This window comes from Poromitra crassiceps, assembly GCF_964638095.1.
Source record: "Poromitra crassiceps genome assembly, chromosome: 5".
NCBI classification, from domain to species: Eukaryota; Metazoa; Chordata; class Actinopteri; order Beryciformes; family Melamphaidae; genus Poromitra; species Poromitra crassiceps.
In genome coordinates this window covers 42,316,676-42,337,582 of record NC_139642.1, presented here as the reverse complement: position 1 = coordinate 42,337,582, position 20,907 = coordinate 42,316,676, and the positions used below count along the sequence as shown (strand labels likewise).

The following is a 20,907-nucleotide window of genomic DNA, read 5'->3' as shown; positions in this document are numbered from 1 at the left end:
AGCCCGGATAGAATGAAACCCTTGCAGTTACTCTACTTGTTGAGCTATAAAGGACTACAAAGACCACATTGTCAGTGGATCCATTGAGCTGCACTGGGAAGTGCCTCTCGATGACAACACAGATTATAGACCGTTTTACAGCCGACGTCGTCAAAAGTACAATACAAACTGTAGGGTCTATAGTCGTGGCTTTATGGTTAATGCATTTGAAAGACAGTTGTTTGTGTGCACAGACATTGATTGAATGGTCCCAGAGCATAGCAATAAAATGTTAGTTCTTTTTTAGGGTGGATTCTCCCATAAAATATTGAAGCGATTTATAAAGGGACAGTCTAGCGTTTAGCAAACACACTGAATGGACGGATAATATCTAGGTCTTAGCAAACAAATTCCTAAGTATAAGTGGATATTAGATTTAATTTGGAACCTTTATTAAAACCTTATTATTAAATTAAAAGAAGTGGTACAAATCCAAAAGAGGGGGCAGTTATTGTGTGGAATGACGATTAAGATGTGACCTACATAGTTTGCCTATGGGTACATTTTTAAACTGAAAGTTGTGACACCTTACATAAGTACCGTTCATAACACATTGTTAGGCAGTAAAATACTTCTTCAATAAAGAAAGGACATGACCAGCGTTTCTGAGTTGAAGGGTTTATGCCAGGAATTTCATATGAAAGACAACGACAGAAAGACAATTTATGGCCTCTAAATGGAGTGAGTACGTTCGGTCCTGCCTGCCCCCAGTCCTGTGCACACGTACGAGAGAGGGCTCATTATTCTGCCTCCAAAGGGAAATCCTCCCATAGATAGAGGAAAGATGATTCACCACCACCACCCACTTTCCAGCCTCAAGGTGTCTGTAGATTGGCGCTCTGCTGGTCAAGCGTTTGGTTGGAGCGTAGGTCACTGGATAAAATTCTCCATCAATAATGTCTAAGGAAGAGCTTCATAACAACTTCATGCCACGCTCATGAATAGCGATCCAATCCATAGGTCAGCTTTCAGTATGTGTTCATGTTCTACTTTAACATGCAGGTGTAAAATGAAAATGCTACTTTGGTTTAAGGCAGCGGTGTCAAACTCATTTTAGTTCACGGGCCACATGTGACCCAATTTGGTCTCAAGTGGGCCAGACAAAGAAAATCAATGCATAATAACCTATAAATGGCGACACCTCCTTCTTTGAGTGTAAGAATTACAGGTACATTTTAGGAACACCTTTTCACGAAGGATTATCTCATCTACCATAGGCCTATCAAACAAATTATGAAAAAAAACACATGATGAAGTCTGTAACTGTGCATTTCTCCTACTTCTGACCCCTTGCCCTCGGACCACACCCATCTTCGAACTCAGCCTTCATTGTGATCTCAACTATACACCTGTCAAGTTTCGTGACTGCATCTTGCAATGCACGTTTGCGATGCTGGGTCGCCGGCTGGATAAAAAAATAGAAGTAAAAAACACACTTTAAAAAACATTTGTCCAGCGAATACAGAAAGCATTGTGAGATGTTAAAGCTTTGCTTTATACAGAACATGCCCTGCATCCCAATGTGAGTCCATTGCAGCCAAAGCACTTGGGTGCCCTTGTGAATTTAGAACAGATAAAAAAGCTAAGGGATGTAACTTTTCCATCTTGGTTAAATGATTGATGGGAGCAGCGGAGGTTTCTATGGTGTCACATTTCCATCTCTCAGAGAGCTGTCAAATGTAGCTGTCATACAAGAGCACTACTGATAGTAAGACATTCTCTTTCTGCATGTGCAAGCCATCTATCATAAGGATCTATAGGGGCAATCCATGAACAAACAGTGATAGATGACACTAGTCCTAAAAATCTCTCTGGCTAGTGTAGTGACATGATTTGAATATTGTTGCTGTCCCTGTGAAACCTTGGATGTCACAGGCGTGCTGTGTGGCTTGTTTGGTAAATGTATCACGTTGATACGATTGGGAGGTCAGCAGTTCAAATGAAGAGCAGAGCAAACAAAAGTGGAATCATGCTGTATTAATACTTAATTGCTGCAAATTGAAGATTTCTTGGATCAGACGATCAATGCCAATGTTTGTTGCATTTAGATGTTTCTCTTTTTCATCTCCACTTGATTGTGAATTCTGACTTGGAGCCAGAACAATGTACAAGTGTAATCTGAAAAAAGGGCTCTCCATAGCCAAAACTAGTTTTACTTGGTCAAACCAAGCGAATCAGCTATATTTAGAATCAGGAGGGACCATAGAATATAGAATAGAATATTTCACTCGGACCAAAACGTATTAATGTGTGTGTGTGTGTGTGTGTGTGTGTGTGTGTGTGTGTGTGTGTGTGTGTGTGTGTGTGTGTGTGTGTGTGTGTGTGTGTGTGTATTTATTTATTTTTGGACCAAGTGAAATGTTATATGGTCTTTCCTGATTCTAATAGCTAAACAATTTTTTATAAGCATTTTACAAAATGTCTATGGAGTATGGCGTATGAAAATCCCTTGGTTCTGATGCTTAACCCGGAAGTGGGCGTGACTTTGGCTCTCTATTGAAAAAGGTTTGAAATTGCTTCTACAAAAGGCACTCCCACAGAGGCAACAGCACCCACGAAGCACCCAATTCACAGTCTTTTTATTTAGATTGCAGTTACACATCAAAATCCACACAGTCAAAACGATGGAGAATACATGTATTTTACTCCTTAAAAGAAAGCTTTGCTGATTTTCAACCCGCTTTGTATCATTATAATCTCGTAATATAAGCACATGGACAGTGTTTACCTTTATGCTTTCTGCATCAAGAAAATCCTGTCTGCCTGCAGAAACTCCGCCCCCGCCAGCTGGTATGAGTCATTAACGCGTGATCCTCCGTGGATGTGCGCATACAGAAAAAATAATAAATAAACAATCTGTAGTTGGAACAGGCGCCCTCGAGCAGAACATCTGTTCACTTCCGTGTCAGAATGACGTGTTTTGCGTCATTCTGACACAGAAGTGCCTGGAATGAACTGCAGAGCTCTCAGCGCAGGGGGTTGAAGGGGGTTGAAAATCGGCAAAGCCTCCCTTTAATGGCAATGTTCTTATTTTTCTGAAGGAAACAATGTGACATTTTTGATTATTGATAGAGGGTTGAGTCATTGCCCCCAACACCACAGATAGAACTGAACTGTCAGGCCTCCTGTAATACAAATATAAAATGTGCTGTTCCTCTGCTGCTGCTCTTCTCTCCTCCCAGTCCAGTCCCTACTATCACATGGAGGAAGATAAATGGCAACATCCCTAAAAAAGCCAGACTGCGGAAGTCCCAGGCTGTACTGGAGATTCCCAACATTCAGCTGGACGACTCGGGAACATATGAGTGCAAAGCTGAGAATCCAAGGGGAGGCACCTCTTTCAAAGGCCATCTACAAGTCTACAGTGAGTCTGGGCTTCTTCTTCTTCTTCTCTTTTGTTTCATTCATCTTTTACTTTTGTACACCCACCCTACATTATTCAGGAACAAGTGTGCATCAGCAAAAGGGAATGAGTTGTTTCTGTTTGTTGAGAGAGATGTAGGTATCTTAACCAGTTTGGTTTAGTTATTTTATTCCAGGCAAAACGTTCTTAACTACTGTTTTAATCTATTTTTTTCTAGGCAGTTTTGGTTGTTCTTTGCAGTTTCTAAAGATGTATTATGTCATGATCTTGGCTAGTTTTTCTTCAATTCAAGGCTGGGACCAGTACCAGTCCATATGAATTTGCTGAACCGTCCTAGGGCTAATTACTGTATACTGTACATCCATCTTACATAATCCTAGTGCAAGCATAAATCAACACAATTAATGAGTTGTTTCTATTTGTTGATTGTTTTAGTTGGTGGAGTTTATTTCAGGTGAAATTCATTGAACTACTACTGCTCTACTTTGTTTTAGTAGGTTGTTTTGGTCGTTCTTTGCGGTTTCTAAAGATTTATTATCTTGTCTATTTTTTCCTCGAATTCAGGGCTGGGGACCAGTACCAGTCCCTGTGGATTTGCTGAGCAGTTCTAGGGCTAATTATCTTTGTGACCACGAAAACACAAGCATCGCCATAATTCTCTGAGATAAAATCACAGATCATTCACAGATCAAATGCTGGAAATATTAATAAGTAGGACCAAATTCTCTATGTAGAATAACAATACCATGCTTAAATCTAACATATGCTATGCCTTGAACAGTAGCATAGACATAGAAGTAACTACAGTGTATACAATTGTTTCTTAATAAATCTAGGCTTATCACCAATTGTAGTAGTTGGAGTATAGTGTATTTTGCATTGTGCAAATAGCAAAGAAAGCCTGACTGTTACTGCAGTGCACACACAGTGAGAATGTACACATTCCCAGAGTGTAGTTCACACAGAGAGCATACCATAGCATTAATTGTGCCTTTCAGTCTGAAGAAAGACAGAAACTCACTTGTTGAATATGAGGCAAAGGTGCTGGGACATCAATCATTTGTGCATACATTATTATTCCCGGGGACAAGTGGAGCAATTACTGCTGATAAAAGCTATTATTATTGGGTCAGTGTGATCAAATATTAGATGTACAAAGTGCTTTAACCATGGTATGCCATGGCCAGCTGCAGTTTCACTACCTGCCGGCGCTCTGCCCGCTACCAATGTGTACAATTTAAACTCATCAGCAGGCGTTACCATAGTAACAATCCTCGCGCTAAATGACAGCGAGGGCAGAGGACAGCTCCTATAGCAAGGTTGCCTCACTGAAGACGTGGTTGTGCAGACATCTCTTTTGTTGTGTTCCGCTTTCATAAGATACTATTAGTTTAATACCTAGCAGCAGCTTTCATAAGATACTATTAGTTTAATACCTAGCAGCAGGCCTGTACATGCAAACAATTAGCATGCAAATGTTTATCATCATGGCCCGTATGCATGGCGCCAAAGTGGACAATATTACGGCATGGAAAGCCATGCAGGGGAGCCATGGACATCGCCATGATAGCTAGGTTGTGTTTGTTTTCTTTTTGCTATGTGGTGGAGACTGTTCACTTGTAGATTCTGCCCAGGATGTTATGATCTGTTCAAAATGTGTTAATAATATATCTTAATGTGTTTATTGATGGGGGGGTCCTGCGGGGAGGGGGTTATTTTTCTGAGTGAATCTGTTTGTGTATGTGTATGCATAGGTTTTTTTTTTTTTTTTTGTAGATGTTTGTGGTTTTTATGTTTCTTTTTTCCTTAAGTCATGTACAGAATTTAGAGGGAAACATTTTCCTAAATGTTACCCTGCTGTTGTTGTTGTTGTTGTTGTTGTTGTTGTTGTTGTTGTTGTTGTTGTTGTTGTTGTTGTTGTTTGTCTTTTGCTTGATCTTAATTCACTGTAATGTTTATAAAAGTTGGAGCGGCACAGGAAGGAACCCCTCCATTGAGCTGTTAGCCCTACACTACACTAGCATGCCAGTCACGTTCCTTTCTACTCTGCATATGGCACCTTCATTATAATACTTTTGTGTGTGATTTGATTGAATGATCACGGTCAGGAAGGTCTCCGTCACAATGGAAGTTCAAGCTACCAGCTGACCTGTGTAAATTACATTCAGCGTGATGCTGCTACAAATTAGACTCCCTGTTCTCCTTGTGATGTCGACAGAATGGGAGTTGCCAAGCAGTACACGGCCTTGGAAATGTGTCCCACCAAGGTTGAGGCAGTTCATTATCTTGGCCCTGTACACATAAGGACCGGGAGGAGTGGGGGCCATGCACCCACATGGAGGAGTGGGGGCCATGCACCCACATGGAGAGGTTTATGATCATGTGCAGGGACAGTAATCCAAGGAGCTGAGTAATATTGTCTACTTACCATTGGTTACATAGTGGATAGATGAGTAGATAGCTAGTGCTCAGCCACAGTGCACTACGTAACAGCAAGTTCGCTTGGAGTAAACAGAAAAATAACTGGGTAGTTGTAGCATGAGCATAGATCTTCTATTACTATCTAGATGGGTCACCGCAGGCTCCGCCAATTCTAACAACTGGTAGCAGCAAGTCTCTTAAATGCAAATGGTCACGTGATCACCTCTCCCCAAGTCTCGTTACTCCCCCCTCCGCCCCCACTTGTTTTCTTCATCAAGCAGGCTTTAAGCGGGGTTAGTGCTGACCTAGCAAGCTAACTTGAAATAGAGATCGTGAGTTCCCAAACTCCACACCAACCACACATAACACAAAGCTGCCCCTTGATGGCTCAATACAGTTGAAACTAAGATATTCCATAAAAGAAAATCTAGCCACAGATTTAGCTACTACATCAACGAACTTCACATTTAGCTTTAGCTAAGTTCCTGTTGCCAAATCTCACGAGTGTGTTGCTGAGATAGAGACAGGTCTTGAACAAGTTTTGTTTTCTCCTGATCTGTCTGTCTGAAAAATGCCATTTTAGTGTCAGAATATTCAGAAGATATGTGGCTTCGGAGAATGGGCCGAATATTTACTTTAATGAATATGGGGGCTAAGGGATCTGTCATAATCTGAGATCACGTTGACTTTTCCCATTGACTCCAATAGACTCAGACCTGCCAAAAATCTCTTAGTGGAAGCCATGAGCAAAACCTGCGTGCCAAAATGACAGGAAGTCAGTTGAAGTTGATTCGTCTTGCTTGAAATCCCATCGTCTTTGGCATGAGCAGTGTTAGCCATCATGGCTGAACAGACAGACATGATAGTGCCACACTGACTGCCAATCTTTTGTTGATCTCGTGGAAGTGCAGAAACACCACAGCAATGACTGCTTTGCACCAAAATGAAAATATATAGAGGAACACACAATATATAGAGGAACACACATATTGCTGCTTTAATGTCCTGACCTGAACCATACAGTATTGTGTCTGCTTAGGAATGTTTTATACAAATATTATGTTACAGTATATGTTACAAAATTCTCACAAACATACCGTACATGCATGCGTGTGTGCGTGCGTGCGTGTGGGTATATATATATATATATATATATATATATATATATATATATACAGTATATATATATATATATATATATATATATATATATATATATATATATATATATATATAGTATATAACATGCATGCTCCTTCGAAATGCAGTATACAGGCCATGCATGTGCTGTGTGGCTGTTTCAAGGATGTATTTCTTATTCTTAAATATTTTTCTTTACTCTCTTTTTTTTATCGTCCAGCGCTCCCACAATGGGTCAGAATGATTAATGATACTCAGATGGATAGTGGAGAGAAGCTCCAGTGGGAATGCAAGGCCATCGGCAGGCCCCGGCCCACCTATCGCTGGCTTCGCAACGGCTCACCCTTGCCATCGGAGGTACTTAGAGTATTTTACCATACAATACCCTTCTGTTGAAGACACCATAAAACATCTGAATTATTCCTATTGTAGATATTAAACTATACGACTACAAGTACAGCATCTACATTTAATATCTGTAGTCAGACTAACAGCATTTAGGTAAAATTCTGGTGAGGGAAAAACTGCCATGGCCATTTTCAAAGGAGTCCCTTGACCTCTCACCTCAAGATATCTGAATGAGAATGGGTTCTATGGGTACCCACAAGTCTCCCCTTTACAGTAATGCCCACTTTATACTAACCCCATGCAGTTTTTGGCAAAAAATCCTGTGGTTTTTTGCATGGAGTCAATCAATCAATCAAGTTCAGCATACCTCTCCATCCGTCATGGTCTCCAACCCTCCGGATTGTATCCATTGTCTTCCCTGTTTCCAACCATGATGTTAGTCCGTCTATCATTTTTATTCTCTGTCAGCCTCTGCTTCTTTTTCCCTCCAGCTTTCCAGTTGTAACTACCGGTACATGTTCTAGTCTGTCTGCATGTTGTATAAATGGGTTATTTTCACCTATTTGAATACTTCTGCATATGGGGTCCATAAACAGTCTTGGAATTGCATAAAATGCATATGACTGGAAAGCTAGACTCTTGTGGATTATCAGCCCAATATCATGTGTGAGGATGTTAGTCCCCAGAGTAGCCATTTCATTGTAGTTTCAAAAGTTGCCCTCACTGTATAAAATTACACATTTTGACCTCTACGATAATCATCACCGCCTCATGAAACTTTACAAACACAAACTAAAGACCTAGACCATTCAGAAATGAGCATCACCAGTTTAAAGTCGAGCTGAACCCAAAAATTTAGTTCAAATACCTGGGTATGCCGTGCACCTATTTAATAATGTATTAAACAAAATCACAACAATCTAATTTCTTTAGTTTTTCATACTTTTTCACATCAAAAGTCCATTTTTCAAGATTTCATTGATAACAGTTTGCTGACGTCACCTAGTACTATCAAATTTCTACCCCATTTCAACCAATCATATCACGACATGCAGCTGTCAATCAAATCTTCATTTCTGGATAATTTCCTCTTCCAAATGAAGTAGAAAATGGCGCCTAGTGCCTGTCATCTGGCAGAATTCCTATCCCATAAACTAACTACTAACTTGGCCAATTGTTAGAAACATGAACAAAAAACAAAAACTATATTCTCTAAGAATGCAAAGAAATGTAACTGGCTCGTTAAAACGCGCATTCCAGGGATATCGTATTTACAGCAGCGATAATGGTGCGCGCATCCGAGAGCTTGGTTGTCAGGGGTCGCACTTCGGAGATTCCAGGCCGACGTGCTGCACTCTCCGCTCGGCAACACGAAGGCAGCTGGCTGCCTGCGGCTCGCTGAGCTCCACTCCTCCCGTCAAAAGGCTCTTCCCGAGGGGAGCGCCACAACACACTGAATCCCACTCGATTTGGAGGCGGAACACGCCAGGATTGGCCAAAGCCCAATCCAGTCCCCAGAATTGTCAAATAAAATAATCGACGTGATACTATGACCCGCCTCTCAACCTGTCATCTTAGACAAACTATGTTTTCAGTCTGAAATGGACTCATTATGCACGTGATGAACAGGTTCAGTTCGACTTTAACTTGCAGTTTAACCTGTGCAGTGTATCGAGCTGCACAGCCATTGTCAGCTCACACTTACTCACTTACTCACAGAGACTTTGCATTCTGATTCTGATACCGATTGGAGTACACAATAGACCCTTTTTACCCGGGCCATTTTGTGTCGAAAAGGCACAATAAACACAGGTGCAAGCAAAACACTAATGAGGGTTTCCAAATTCCAATCATGGAAGTTGGAAACCCTCATTAGTGTTTTGCTTGCACCTGTGTTTACCCTGCCTTTTCGACACAAAATGGCCCCCGTGAGAAGGGTCTATCATTGGCCATTTAGCCTATCGGGGAGCTTTTTTGACACTCAGAATTAAGAATGAATGAGTCTCGCATCTTTTGCGAGACATACAAGTTGAGACTTTTTTATGCAAACATGAAGATTTTATGAATACTTGTAAGCATGTCTCTAATTCGGCATACACATACTCCAAAAGAAGCACACATTTCATAATATTAAAATACAAAATACACAGTGGAGGGCGGTGATACAGCAGCAGAGCGAACCACTTCCAAACATGAGATTTTACATTCACAATGTGCTTCTTGGGAGATAATATGTACGTATGCCGAATCGGAGAGAGTAAAGTTTGTAAATTGTGTTCTGGTGGTATTCAATTTACCGATAGACAGGGCCACATTTAGTTGCCAGATGAATGGAGTTTGGTGTGGCTGCTACTAGCCTAGCCACGATTGTCATACTGGACCACAATGCAAGCGCTCCCCACCCGCGCTTATGTCACGTGCCCCAGCCCTATTAGCAATTTTTGCCCATTTAGTCAGCCCTAATTCCATAATTCAAAAATCTGGCTCTTAGGTCTCCCATAGGGGTGCTCTTTACACTTCCTGAAAGATTCAGCGCGATCGCATGTAAAATGGCATCGCTGTGGCTGAACACAATTTCTGCTCACTCACACACAGAGACTTTGCATTCTTATTATGGGATAAGCAGTACCTGTAATCCAAGATTGAATGACTAAGGGAAAATGTGGGTTGTGAGGCCAGACCAGTTGAGAAGCACTGCTTTAAACTGTGTTTTTGTTACAGAGCAGGGTTGAGGTGACGAATGGAGAGCTGACCATTGACAATGTGCGGAAGGAGGATTCGGGGATGTACCAGTGTGTTGCAGAAAATAAGTATGGAGCCATCTACTCCAATGCTGAACTCAAGATTTTAGGTAAATATACCTTCATTTTCGGTTAATTTTGGAAAACATTTCCACAAGTTGATGTACCTTCACATTTGAGATTAGATCATTTGCTTCAACTCCCTAAATGTAATATCTATTTTGTAATAAACGTTGGTAACTTTTAATTTGCAGAACATTGCCTTTGTCGTAAATTTTAAGGGTAACTTTTCCATGACGACAGCTTATTTCTTGATACTCTATAAAGAAGGAAATTGCTGACAGCGTATTGGCATCTGAATAATGCACTTGGTGATAGGTAAGAGAGATTGAAATGCAAGTGGGGAACATTGAACTGATTGGCAATCAATGGTCCCTGATTTAACTCGAGCTACCGTTGGTATGAATAAAAGAAGTATTCAATGAGGTGTCCGCACACATTAAGTTGAGGAGAGCCTCTAACAGTGCTGCCTTATTCCGAGGAGATTCGAAAGCAACTTGTAGCTATAGATTTATACTAATGGGAACAAATGCTAGAAGAAAGACATCCCTGGTTTGTTTTGGAGTTTAATGACAAGGGTCTTACCTCCACTATTTCTGTTGCCGCTAGAACACAAACTTCAACAAAACCAGCAATATTCACAAGAAAAAAAATCAACTCAATTTCAGACATTACTTTTCACTTCAGCAGTTATACTTTGCAATTATTATATGATCATGTTTATCGTCAGCATTAGGTAGATGCTTTAATTTGCACCTGCAGTAAGAGAGTAAGAATGACGATGATGATGCCGTTTTGTGCAATCTGTGGAACAATGTGCTGATTGGAGAAACGCCTTGACAGGAAAAAACATTGTGTGTGCACCTCTGTATGTCCGTGTGTCTATATGTTATGTATAATATCTCATTATATTGAAATTAGTGGTGGTTGTATTTTTTCCCCCAGCAACAAGTACAGTAGCATTAGATTTACATGCACTGTTTAATTTACTGTAGAGACACTAAACACCAAGGAACCCCCCCCCCACACACACACACACACACACACACACACACACACACACACACACACACACACACAAACACACACACACACACACACAGCAGTAAGACATCAGACGTCTGTCCACTACTGTGTGTTGATGCAATATGTTCTCCCTGTCAGCTCCAATACTGGGACACATCTGGTGACACCCGTTCCCCCTTTTTGTTTCCCTGCAGGACAGTTTGATTTACTGTCCGTGTGGTGCATGCCCTTTTTTTTAAGGGAATCCATGGCATTTCAAAAATCTAATTGCAAATGGGTTTTTTTTGTTGGTGTTGCAAGATCTATAAAAGGTTTTTTAGTGTTAATCCATAAACCATCAATATAAAGTAGACATAAAACAAGCAGTTTCCTTTATTAAAATTCATGGTGTTGTCTGGAGGACTCAGAAGGCCTAGATTCTAATAAGGTTTATGCTAGTTGACGAGGAGGTGCCTTCGCCCTCCCTAGAATAACAGTCACAATGATGATATTTGGACGCCGGTGATGAATGTTTTCATAACTATATCCACCAGGCATCTCTTCCCAGTGACCTGTGTCCTTTGGAGATGTCCACAAGCAAACACTATCAGGACAGATTACATGGCTAATAACAGCCTGCAGATGAGCGATCACTGGAGGCTACATGGGTGCAGCGGCTGTGATCTTGTCCCAGATCCAGCTCTTCTGGGAGGGTGGCGGGTGAAGCAATAAGGGCACTGCTGCCACCAGCTGCAGGCCAGCTCTCGTTTTGATTAAAACAAACAACCACAGCAAGTGCTTTGTTTTGTGCTGCTTTTTGTGTCTAGAGGGACCTGTGCCACTCAGGCCATTACCAAGGCTCTAAGACATGAGTGTTACAGGGATATGGGCTTAGCCTGTAGCCACAGATGAGATTGTCATTGTATATAATGTCACCCATAAGCCTGTAGCCACAGATGAGGTTGTCATTGTATATAACGTCACCTATAAAGCATCATTCAATATTTGAATAGCCAGTCTTGACAATGGCTTGCAGCCTATACTGTAGATGGCCTTGATGTGTAATACAGCTCTATGACACCCCAAAGTTTTTGCCTGCACACTTGTCTCAGCTGTCTCTGCTTAATTACTATTATTGTGACCAAAAAGAGACGATTGTTTTTAATTATTTGCCCAGTCAGTCTGGTTAAAAAAGAAAGAAAGAAAGTTGCTCTTCTACTGTAATGTGTGTGGAATCATCCAACCATGTCTTCATTAGCATGATGACAATTATTTATACAATTATTTAATTAGAGCTTGATTACACAACACAATGCTTAGTTATTTAATGTTAGTGGATACTGAATTTGCACAGAGATGTATTTTGATGCAGTGTATAGATATGTTTATACACACTTTGGTCACTGCCATTGTCATTTTAAACCTTATTATATACGAGCCAGAGAGTCTAATCCGGCCCACAGGATGACTTTGCAAAGTGTAAAAATTGCACTGAGAAGTCCTTCAATCCAATGTGATGCACTTATGAAGGCTAAGAGGTACCAAGTTTCAGGAGCAAGTTAAATATTAAGGAGTCTATTCATGTTTTCTGTATTCATCACTAAAGGATAAACTACTTTCAGTACTCTTGAAGCCGTCAATTGTAATGCACAGTTACAGACGGTAGATTTGATCATGATAGGCCTGTGGTAGCTGAGATAACCCTATGTGAAAATGTGTTCTTAAAATGTACCTGTAGGGCTAATTGTTTACCCTTAAAGAAACAGGGAAATTTGTAGGTGTAAGGTTATTTATAGCTTATTATTATGCATTGATTTTCTTTGTCTGGCCCACTTGAGACCAAATTGGATGGCATGTGGCCCGTGAACTGAAATGAGTTTGACACCCCTGCCTGATACAATTATGTTTTGTCCCACACAGCGTCGGCACCTGTCTTTATCCCCAATCCCGTTCGGGTCATTGCCACACTTGGGAAAGATGTATCACTGGAATGCAAACCCAGAGCATCACCCAAACCACGGATAACATGGAGGAGAGACGACAGACGGATACAGCCAAGCAGAAGGTAAAACAGCTCTTTACTGCACTGCACTCTCAAAAAGGAGACGAGTGATTTCTACATCTTTAACACACACTGTCATGGTTACCTCGATTCGGTTGTGTCAGTTACAACACATCTGTGTCTCGAAGGAATTATGAAATGTTGTTTTATTGATCTGTGCAAGGAAATTTCCCTCGAGCTGGTAGGGATGCAGTGTTTTGCTCAAAGACACTCTAGCAGGATGGATACTTGCAGGCACGGGGGCTTGAACCCGGGTTGAATTATACATTTTTTTAAATTAAGCGCACATCGCTCGCTCCTTTCTTGCATCCCTCACTGCCTCGCACACTGCACATGCGCGCCCGCTCAACTGGCAGCGTTCGTTTCTACCGTGCCTCGTTGGTTTGCCTTCGAGGGTCTCGCCCGCTTCGCACACGACGCAGCTCTGCCACTACACGGCATCGCCCGCTCAACTGGCATGAGCATGCCAGGTGAGCAAAGAACAAGTGTCTGCTACGGAGTCTGCTGTATTATGATAGTGAGATGGCAATATTTTGCATGTGTAGCAATGTTTGCAAGGAACCCCTTAAATTATTTGTAGACTTCTATTGAGGATTATGTATGATTTTACAATTTGGATAGACCATGCACATTTTCTATGCAGACCATATTACAATTACTGGAGTTCTGTATTATAAATACTAAAAGAGTTGACAGAGTAGAATATTATGAGAGATTATAATTTATGTATGAAGTCACTTCTGTTTGCCAGTATCTTTAGATCATGTTTCACTGTGGTTTCCTGACATGATCTCAAGTTTTATGATTCCAATTCATACCCTCGAGGAATTGTTTACATGTCTTGTTTTAACACATCACACTTTCATTACTGTAACTGAAATTAAGTGTCACTGCTAAAATAAAACACCTTAGGTACCGGCAAAGCTCTAGAGACTCCTCCTCAACCCCACCTCATCCTCAGAGACGCTGACAATTTAGTCTCTACAATTGCATTTGGAATTCACATGCAGTTGGATGCATCATCTCTTATGAGAAACAGCTCTCCGCTGCGCCTGGAGGGGGTTGACAGGGGCGAGGGCGCATCAATCAAAGCGTGCGACAGAGCTGAAATGATCAGTCACTGCTGAGCATCCCAAGTTGTGAATGAGAGACCAGGACCTTTTTGTTTATCAGCCAAGATCCATCAATCCGTTCAACAGTGCCTAGCAGCCATGGCAGCCAGATGATAATCAGATCGTCATGTGCCCTCTCCCTCGGAGAGGCAACGACAAGCCGTACCTACCTACCGCCACTAACAGGTGGATGAAAACTGGGTGTTCAAGATTTTTTTTAACATCGTCATTTTGGAGGTCAATGCTTTCATTTTCGCTAAAACGAGAAATTGTCCTCAATGGTGAATTTTGAGCGTGCGGTCAACCTTCTAGAGGTGGCTTCAATAGGACTGATTGACTGATGGATGAGGATACTGAGTGTGTTGCCCTAAAATTGTGATGAATGACATGGTTTGTTGAGATCTGATAAAGCGTTTGAGGTATTTGTCAAACCCTTTCAAATCTATTTTTCAAAGTTATCGGCATACACCACAGAGGGAGATCCATACTTCTTCTTCTCCGACACGTTGATCTTGTTTTCATCGAACTCTAGAAAAAGCCTTGCCTTGAGACAGCAGAAAATTGTTCACCAAAATATGATTATATTACATTATATTATTATTAGTTAATCTCTCCCCTCAGAGTAATGTATCATTCATTATTAACTGCTGGCATTATATAGGTGTATGATTCATTTTATTCATAAACTCAATTAAAGAAATTGTACAATCAATAATTGTAGCAAATCCCATCTATTACATTTGAGCTGCTACACTGTCAATACTTTTCAAATTTAGAATTGAAAAGAAAATCGACTTTACAGTATAATGTAATAATATAATGTTGCTACTAAACAGCATATGAGAATGACTGAAGTGAATAGTACAGTATCTTTAAAGGAGTAGCTTGTCATTATATTGCCTTATGGAGGTTGATCCTCTGGAAAAGCTGAAATAAACCGGACGAGCCATGCATCTTCAAGTCTTGGCCAGGGTGACTTCTGCAAGGATTTCCTGACATTACCTATCTATAGTAATGTAAGGAGTTTATGGATGGAGAGACGTTCAATTCTGGGAAGAACAGGGGTGAAATCGAAACAGCTTCACGTTTATCTGCCATTGACAGCTGTGCTGACTTAATGAAGGTTTGTAATTAACATGGATTTCCGCTAATGTTCAGGGCTTTTGTCTCTTAAATAGAAAGTATTAATCCCATTACCGTAGTTTGAAAGTATGTGGCAGACTCAATTGAAATCCAAAAGCCTCTTTTATAAGGGACAGACAAAAGGACAGCATCATTTGACAATTCTATAAAATAATATATCTAAAATGTTCAAAAATGTCTTATAGGCTGCTGATTTTATTATTCAGTATTTATTAGTTTGATTTCGCCTCAGAAACCTTCACATATAAAAATACTTCTAAGCGCTATAGGTTCCTGTGATCTTCATGTTTTTTTTCTCTCCTAAGGTTGAATTAATTTGCATATTTTGTATAACCAACAGTCCCTATCATGTGTCCTTTCTGCCTCAGTGTCCTTGTCGGATGCGGATTCCCTCCCTAATTTGAAAAATGTCTCCTGGCTGCAGATTGCCTGTGAATTGTCTTATGTGTGGCAAGATTTTGTCACGCATCCATGAGTTTCTCTGTGCCAATTTCAATCACTTTGCCCATGATGAAAGAGCTTAGTGCTGTAAATATGAATGCCAAACAATATGAATTAAATTAAAAGAATACCCCACTCCCCCATCATTCGGTTTCTTTGATTTGGGGGGGGCGATTGGAATTTATAATCATAATTTAAAAATAACGTTGTAAATATTCATCCCTGTGCCACAACCCAAGCTCAAATAAACATGTAATTATAAATATTTAGATATTAAATGAAAGGAGTTGACATTGGACACTGAGAGGAGAACAGTGACTTGTGTAATTTACGATGCTATACTTGATATCCACTCCATAGCCATCTGCTCACACACCTGCTTCCAGTGTTTTGGAATATAGTCAGATCATATTCGCTATGTGACGTCAAGCACTTTATTGTAAAGCTGTTATTGACAAGTAAGAATGAACTTTTAATATATTGCTGGTGTCATTCAGGTGAATAATGTTGCTGCTTGGTGAATACAGACTTGGCGTTTATCATCACTCTATTACATTTGTTTTTCCTCTCTATTAGACTTGCATTTCCCAAGAGGACAGCTGGGTGATGTGCAAGTCTTGCTTTGATAGCTTTTACTCTCGATTCATTGAAGGCAGCATATTCAGGGTTTGACAGCTGGATTCACGAGCGCTGTGCAAGATGAATGCACCATTTGGTTAGATTTCTTTCCTTTTTTGAATCAAGGACTTTTTATTCAAGGTTTTCACAATGTATAAAGTACAAACAGTACCAATCCCCTGAACCCACCCAAACCACCCACGCCCTCAGACCTGCACCAGGGAGATAAAGCTAGTCATATTCCAACGTTATAAGAAGAACACATACAGAACAATAATAATAATCATCATAAACAAAAAAAAAGGAGAAGAGAAAAAAAATCTATGCCTACGCGCGCATGCACACACACACACACACACACACACACACACACACTACGGGGTAACATTCTCTGCTTCCATATTTTCCATAAATGTTAGGAAGGGCTGCCAAATTGCATAAAACTTCAGTATGGACCCTTGGAGAGAATATCTTATCTTCTCTAGTTTGAGATATAGCATAACCTCTTTGATCCATTGAGGGTCTTTCTACTTAAATAATATCAGCCACCTGGCTAACAGAGTACAAAAGGCCAGCATGTTGCACTTATTTCAATCATGAGAGACTAGTAGAAAGTTTAACAAGCTTTAATGATACAACAAATTAATTTTGGCGTATGACTCCATGATATGATGACGCTCTCCTGAGATGATGAGAGGGCGTCGTCGGTGAAGAATAGGATAGGAAATCCCCCATAGGGAATTCTTCAATCAGGAGTCATGACAATGGTGGTGGTCAGGGGAGGAGGTGGGGCAAAAACTGCTTCAGCGATGATGATCAGCAACTGAGAATGACATATGGCACATACACAGCACATAGCAAACAGAGTAAAACATGGACCCTGATATACTACGCTGATTAGGTGATTGGGATCAGGTGGAGAGGAATAGCTTGGGCTGATTGGTTATTGCCACATGTGTGGTAAACTGTGAATGGGTGAGGAGACAGCATCAGAGAAGGGGGCGAGCCTAACAATGAATGGGTTATACAACCTCAAAGAAAGGGGGCGTGCACTGTGATATGACCTGAACTGGGCGTTAGCTGCTAAGTAGTCTTCATTATTGAAAATAGTGCAAGACATTATTTAGTTGGACATCCGTTGGTGCAACACCAAATAATGCTATATAAGGGGAGTTGTCTATTGGCTCCTCTAGAATTTTGGAGAAAGTATCAAAAATAGATTGCCAGAAACGATGTAATCGTGGACATGTCCAAAAAATATGTAATAAACCAACATGAGCTTGTTTGCACCTATCACAAGTTGGATCCAAATCTGGTTTAATTCTAGACAGTCTAAAAGAGGTGGGGCCACAAGATGCACTCTCTAAAGTTAACCAATTAGGGGTATCAGAATCATCGGCATCCTTCGTACATCAACGCTCTAATGTTGGCTGCCCAATAATAGTACTGAACATTTTAGAGTGCCATACCACCCTGGGGGTGAGGCCTCTGCAGAATACATTTACGTATACGCATTTTATTTATTTTTTCCCAGATGAAGGTTGATATAAGTGAATCTATGGACCTAAAAGAAATGCAAAAAAATGGGAGGACTTTGGGTAGCACATTCATCTTGATTGTATTGATCCTTCCGCATAGAGAGAGGGGCAGCAAATCCCAACATTCAATGTCCTGTTTCAAACAAGATATCAAGGGTAGGAAGTTAAGGCTGTTACGCACCAAGAGCGATGCGAATATACAGCACAAAATTGCGATGCGAATATTGACCCACCTGTCAATCACAGCAACAGATGTGTACACGTTGGAAGCAAATTTCTGAAAAATCAACCTTGGTCCGGAAAAATAAACGCCGCAATAACGCTCAGCGAAACCTCGCCATTGGTATGCACCGTTGCATTGACTGATAATACAATAAATACAATAATACAATAAAATATTATTGACGTGCAAATGAAACGCACGAAAAAAATGCTCCCGATGACGTGTAAGGACCTTTAGTCGTTTGATTTCTCTTAAGGAAAGTTTAATGCAGAGGCTCCAAGAATAAGGAATTGTCCCCCCACATTTTTGTTGCTGCAGTTGCCTTTAATGAAGTTAAAACTACTGTAATTATGCAAACAGAAACCTAGTTGGGGGCACGGTGGCACAGTGGCAGCGCTGTCGCCTCATAGCAAGAAGGTCCTGGGTTCGATTCGCGCCTGGGATGCTGTGGGCACTGAGGGTGTGTCCTCAGTGCCTACACCCCAGGTGGGGTTATCAAAAAGGGCCTTTCTGTGATGTGGAGCATTTTCTCCCTGTGCTCCCCTGGGGTTTCCTCCAGATACGAACCCCCTGCTAAAAACATGCAATTTTTTTGTTATCTAAACCTAGTTTGTTCTTTCACCGGCACCAGGAACAAAATCACTGTACCTAAATTGAAATGAAGCTATCATCTGAGAATTATTTTCATTACCCCCGTGTCTCTGTTTTCTTGACATCAATATTTTGGTGACAGATTTCTTTGTTCTACTATTGAATGTTTATCCACCATTGGCTTAATCCTTATTGCTAATAATAGCATCTGTTTTAATCCTACTTGAGATAGGGCTATTTAATGGTATCTGGAAATCTGTTTCATTAACTAATTTAAATTGTTGATTGATCTTGACTGAAAACGTTTGTGAAGCAATTTTCTCTTCACTGTTTTCATGTTACCTTGTTGAAGGTTACACAGCAAATACAAACACTGGTCTTGACTTTTTTTCTGCAGCTTAAGTCCTCTGAGCCTCCAAAATCAGTGAAATGAGTCAAACTTCAGTTTGCTTTAGATTTTCCAGTGGACTCGTGCTTCTTTGCCAAATATCTCAGTTCTTCAACTTTTCTTGTGAATTTCATTATTATTGTAACCCTATGCATGATCCGAGGGAGATAGCTTTAATGATTCTTTTTTTGTGTGTAAATATTGGTTCCTCTCTCAAACATCAGGGACACTGATGAGAATCTGTGTACTCCTGAGGCATACAACCGCGATATGGTATTTCTAGTTGATTTATATGAATGACTTGGCCTCTGGCTCTATCTGTAAAGACCTTCTCCCTATTCTTTTTGCTGATGACACTAATCTCATTGCCTCACATGATGACTTTAAATCACTGATTGACTTTGTGAATTTTTTTTCACATGGTTCCAAGTGAACAAACTTACTCTCAATATCAGCAAATGTAACTTAATGATTTTCTGCCACAATAACAAATCCTACCCCAAAGAACAAGCTATCTTTTTATTTTTTATTATCTTTTCTGGTATTTCATTTATTTTTCTTCATTCAGAAATATGCTATGCTTATCTTAGGACGGTTTGTAAAATAAATCTCCTGTATGATCTCCTCTTGATGGCAGAGGAAGCCCTTCTCTCCCAGCCAGTAGCGGAGCGTACACCGGGGCAGAGGGTGCGCCCGCCCTGGGCCCACGCCCCCATCCAAAAATAATAATAATAATAATAATTTTTTGAGCGTACACCAGGGCAGAGGGTGCGCCCGCCCCGGGCCCACGCCCCCATCCAAAAAAAATTTTTGCATGCCAGGCCAGGCCAGGCCTGAGTGTGAGAGCAATTCAATCAATAGACAATAACATTGGTGTGTTTAAAATGAGATATTCCACTAAATATGGCTAAAACAGATTCAAACATGCAAAAAAGGCACATTTTTCTTCGCCGCCGGCCAGTGCCAGCCACTTTTGAAGAACGGACGCTCCCAGTGCCAGAGTTTCAGAGCGTTTTCAGTGATTTCTCGAGGCCCACAGAATATTGTGTGATATTACTATGTAAACACTGAACACGCACAAAGAACGAGGAGACTCTATTGTATCATCAGCAAAAAAAAGTTTATTGATATCATTTTCCGTTCTTTAGTTATCAGCCGGAGAAGATAGGTGGATTTCAGCAAAAACACACGTTTCAATTTAGAAGCTGAGATATTCAGCCTTTTGTGAAATGAAGCATTTCAAGCACATGACTGACTCTGAAGCTAATATTTTCTGATGTGACACCTCAAAAATAATTTCCTTCAATAAAACAGTGAAAACAAAGGAATTTTGTTTGACCAAATAATATTTTTTAGCTGCAACCAGCTAACACCTTCTTGCTGGTCTTGATTTACTGCTGGTGGGCATCAGATATTCTAGCTTGTTTGCCTGTCTCTGTCCATCGAGCCTGCTGTCTGGGTCTGTGTTTACTGTCAATGGTTGTATGCTGCCCTGCGTGCCCCACCCCCCTCCTCCTCCTGTGTGGGAGTGTCTCTGGTGGCTCTGCTGCGTTTGCTCTGCGTTTGCTCTGCACTGAAAAGTGCGCTGCACCCCGCTTTTTCACAGCGTGTCGCCGGCTCCCAGCTGAGAATAATGTAACTTTTCAGAAAGACGCTGGTGTCAGCAACTAAAT

The 20,907-nt window shown here is 40.8% G+C and overlaps 1 protein-coding gene across 1 annotated transcript in view; it reads left to right on the top strand.

Annotated features, from left to right (window-relative positions):
* cntn5 (contactin 5) overlaps window positions 1–20,907 on the top strand; it is a 179,539-nt gene that overhangs the window by 133,270 nt on the left and 25,362 nt on the right. The window contains exons 9-12 of the mRNA XM_083637132.1: window positions 3,222–3,403; window positions 7,185–7,321; window positions 10,034–10,163; window positions 13,039–13,183. Coding sequence (XP_083493258.1) covers window positions 3,222–3,403; window positions 7,185–7,321; window positions 10,034–10,163; window positions 13,039–13,183 — 594 coding nt within the window. The remainder of the gene's footprint in view (window positions 1–3,221; window positions 3,404–7,184; window positions 7,322–10,033; window positions 10,164–13,038; window positions 13,184–20,907) is intronic.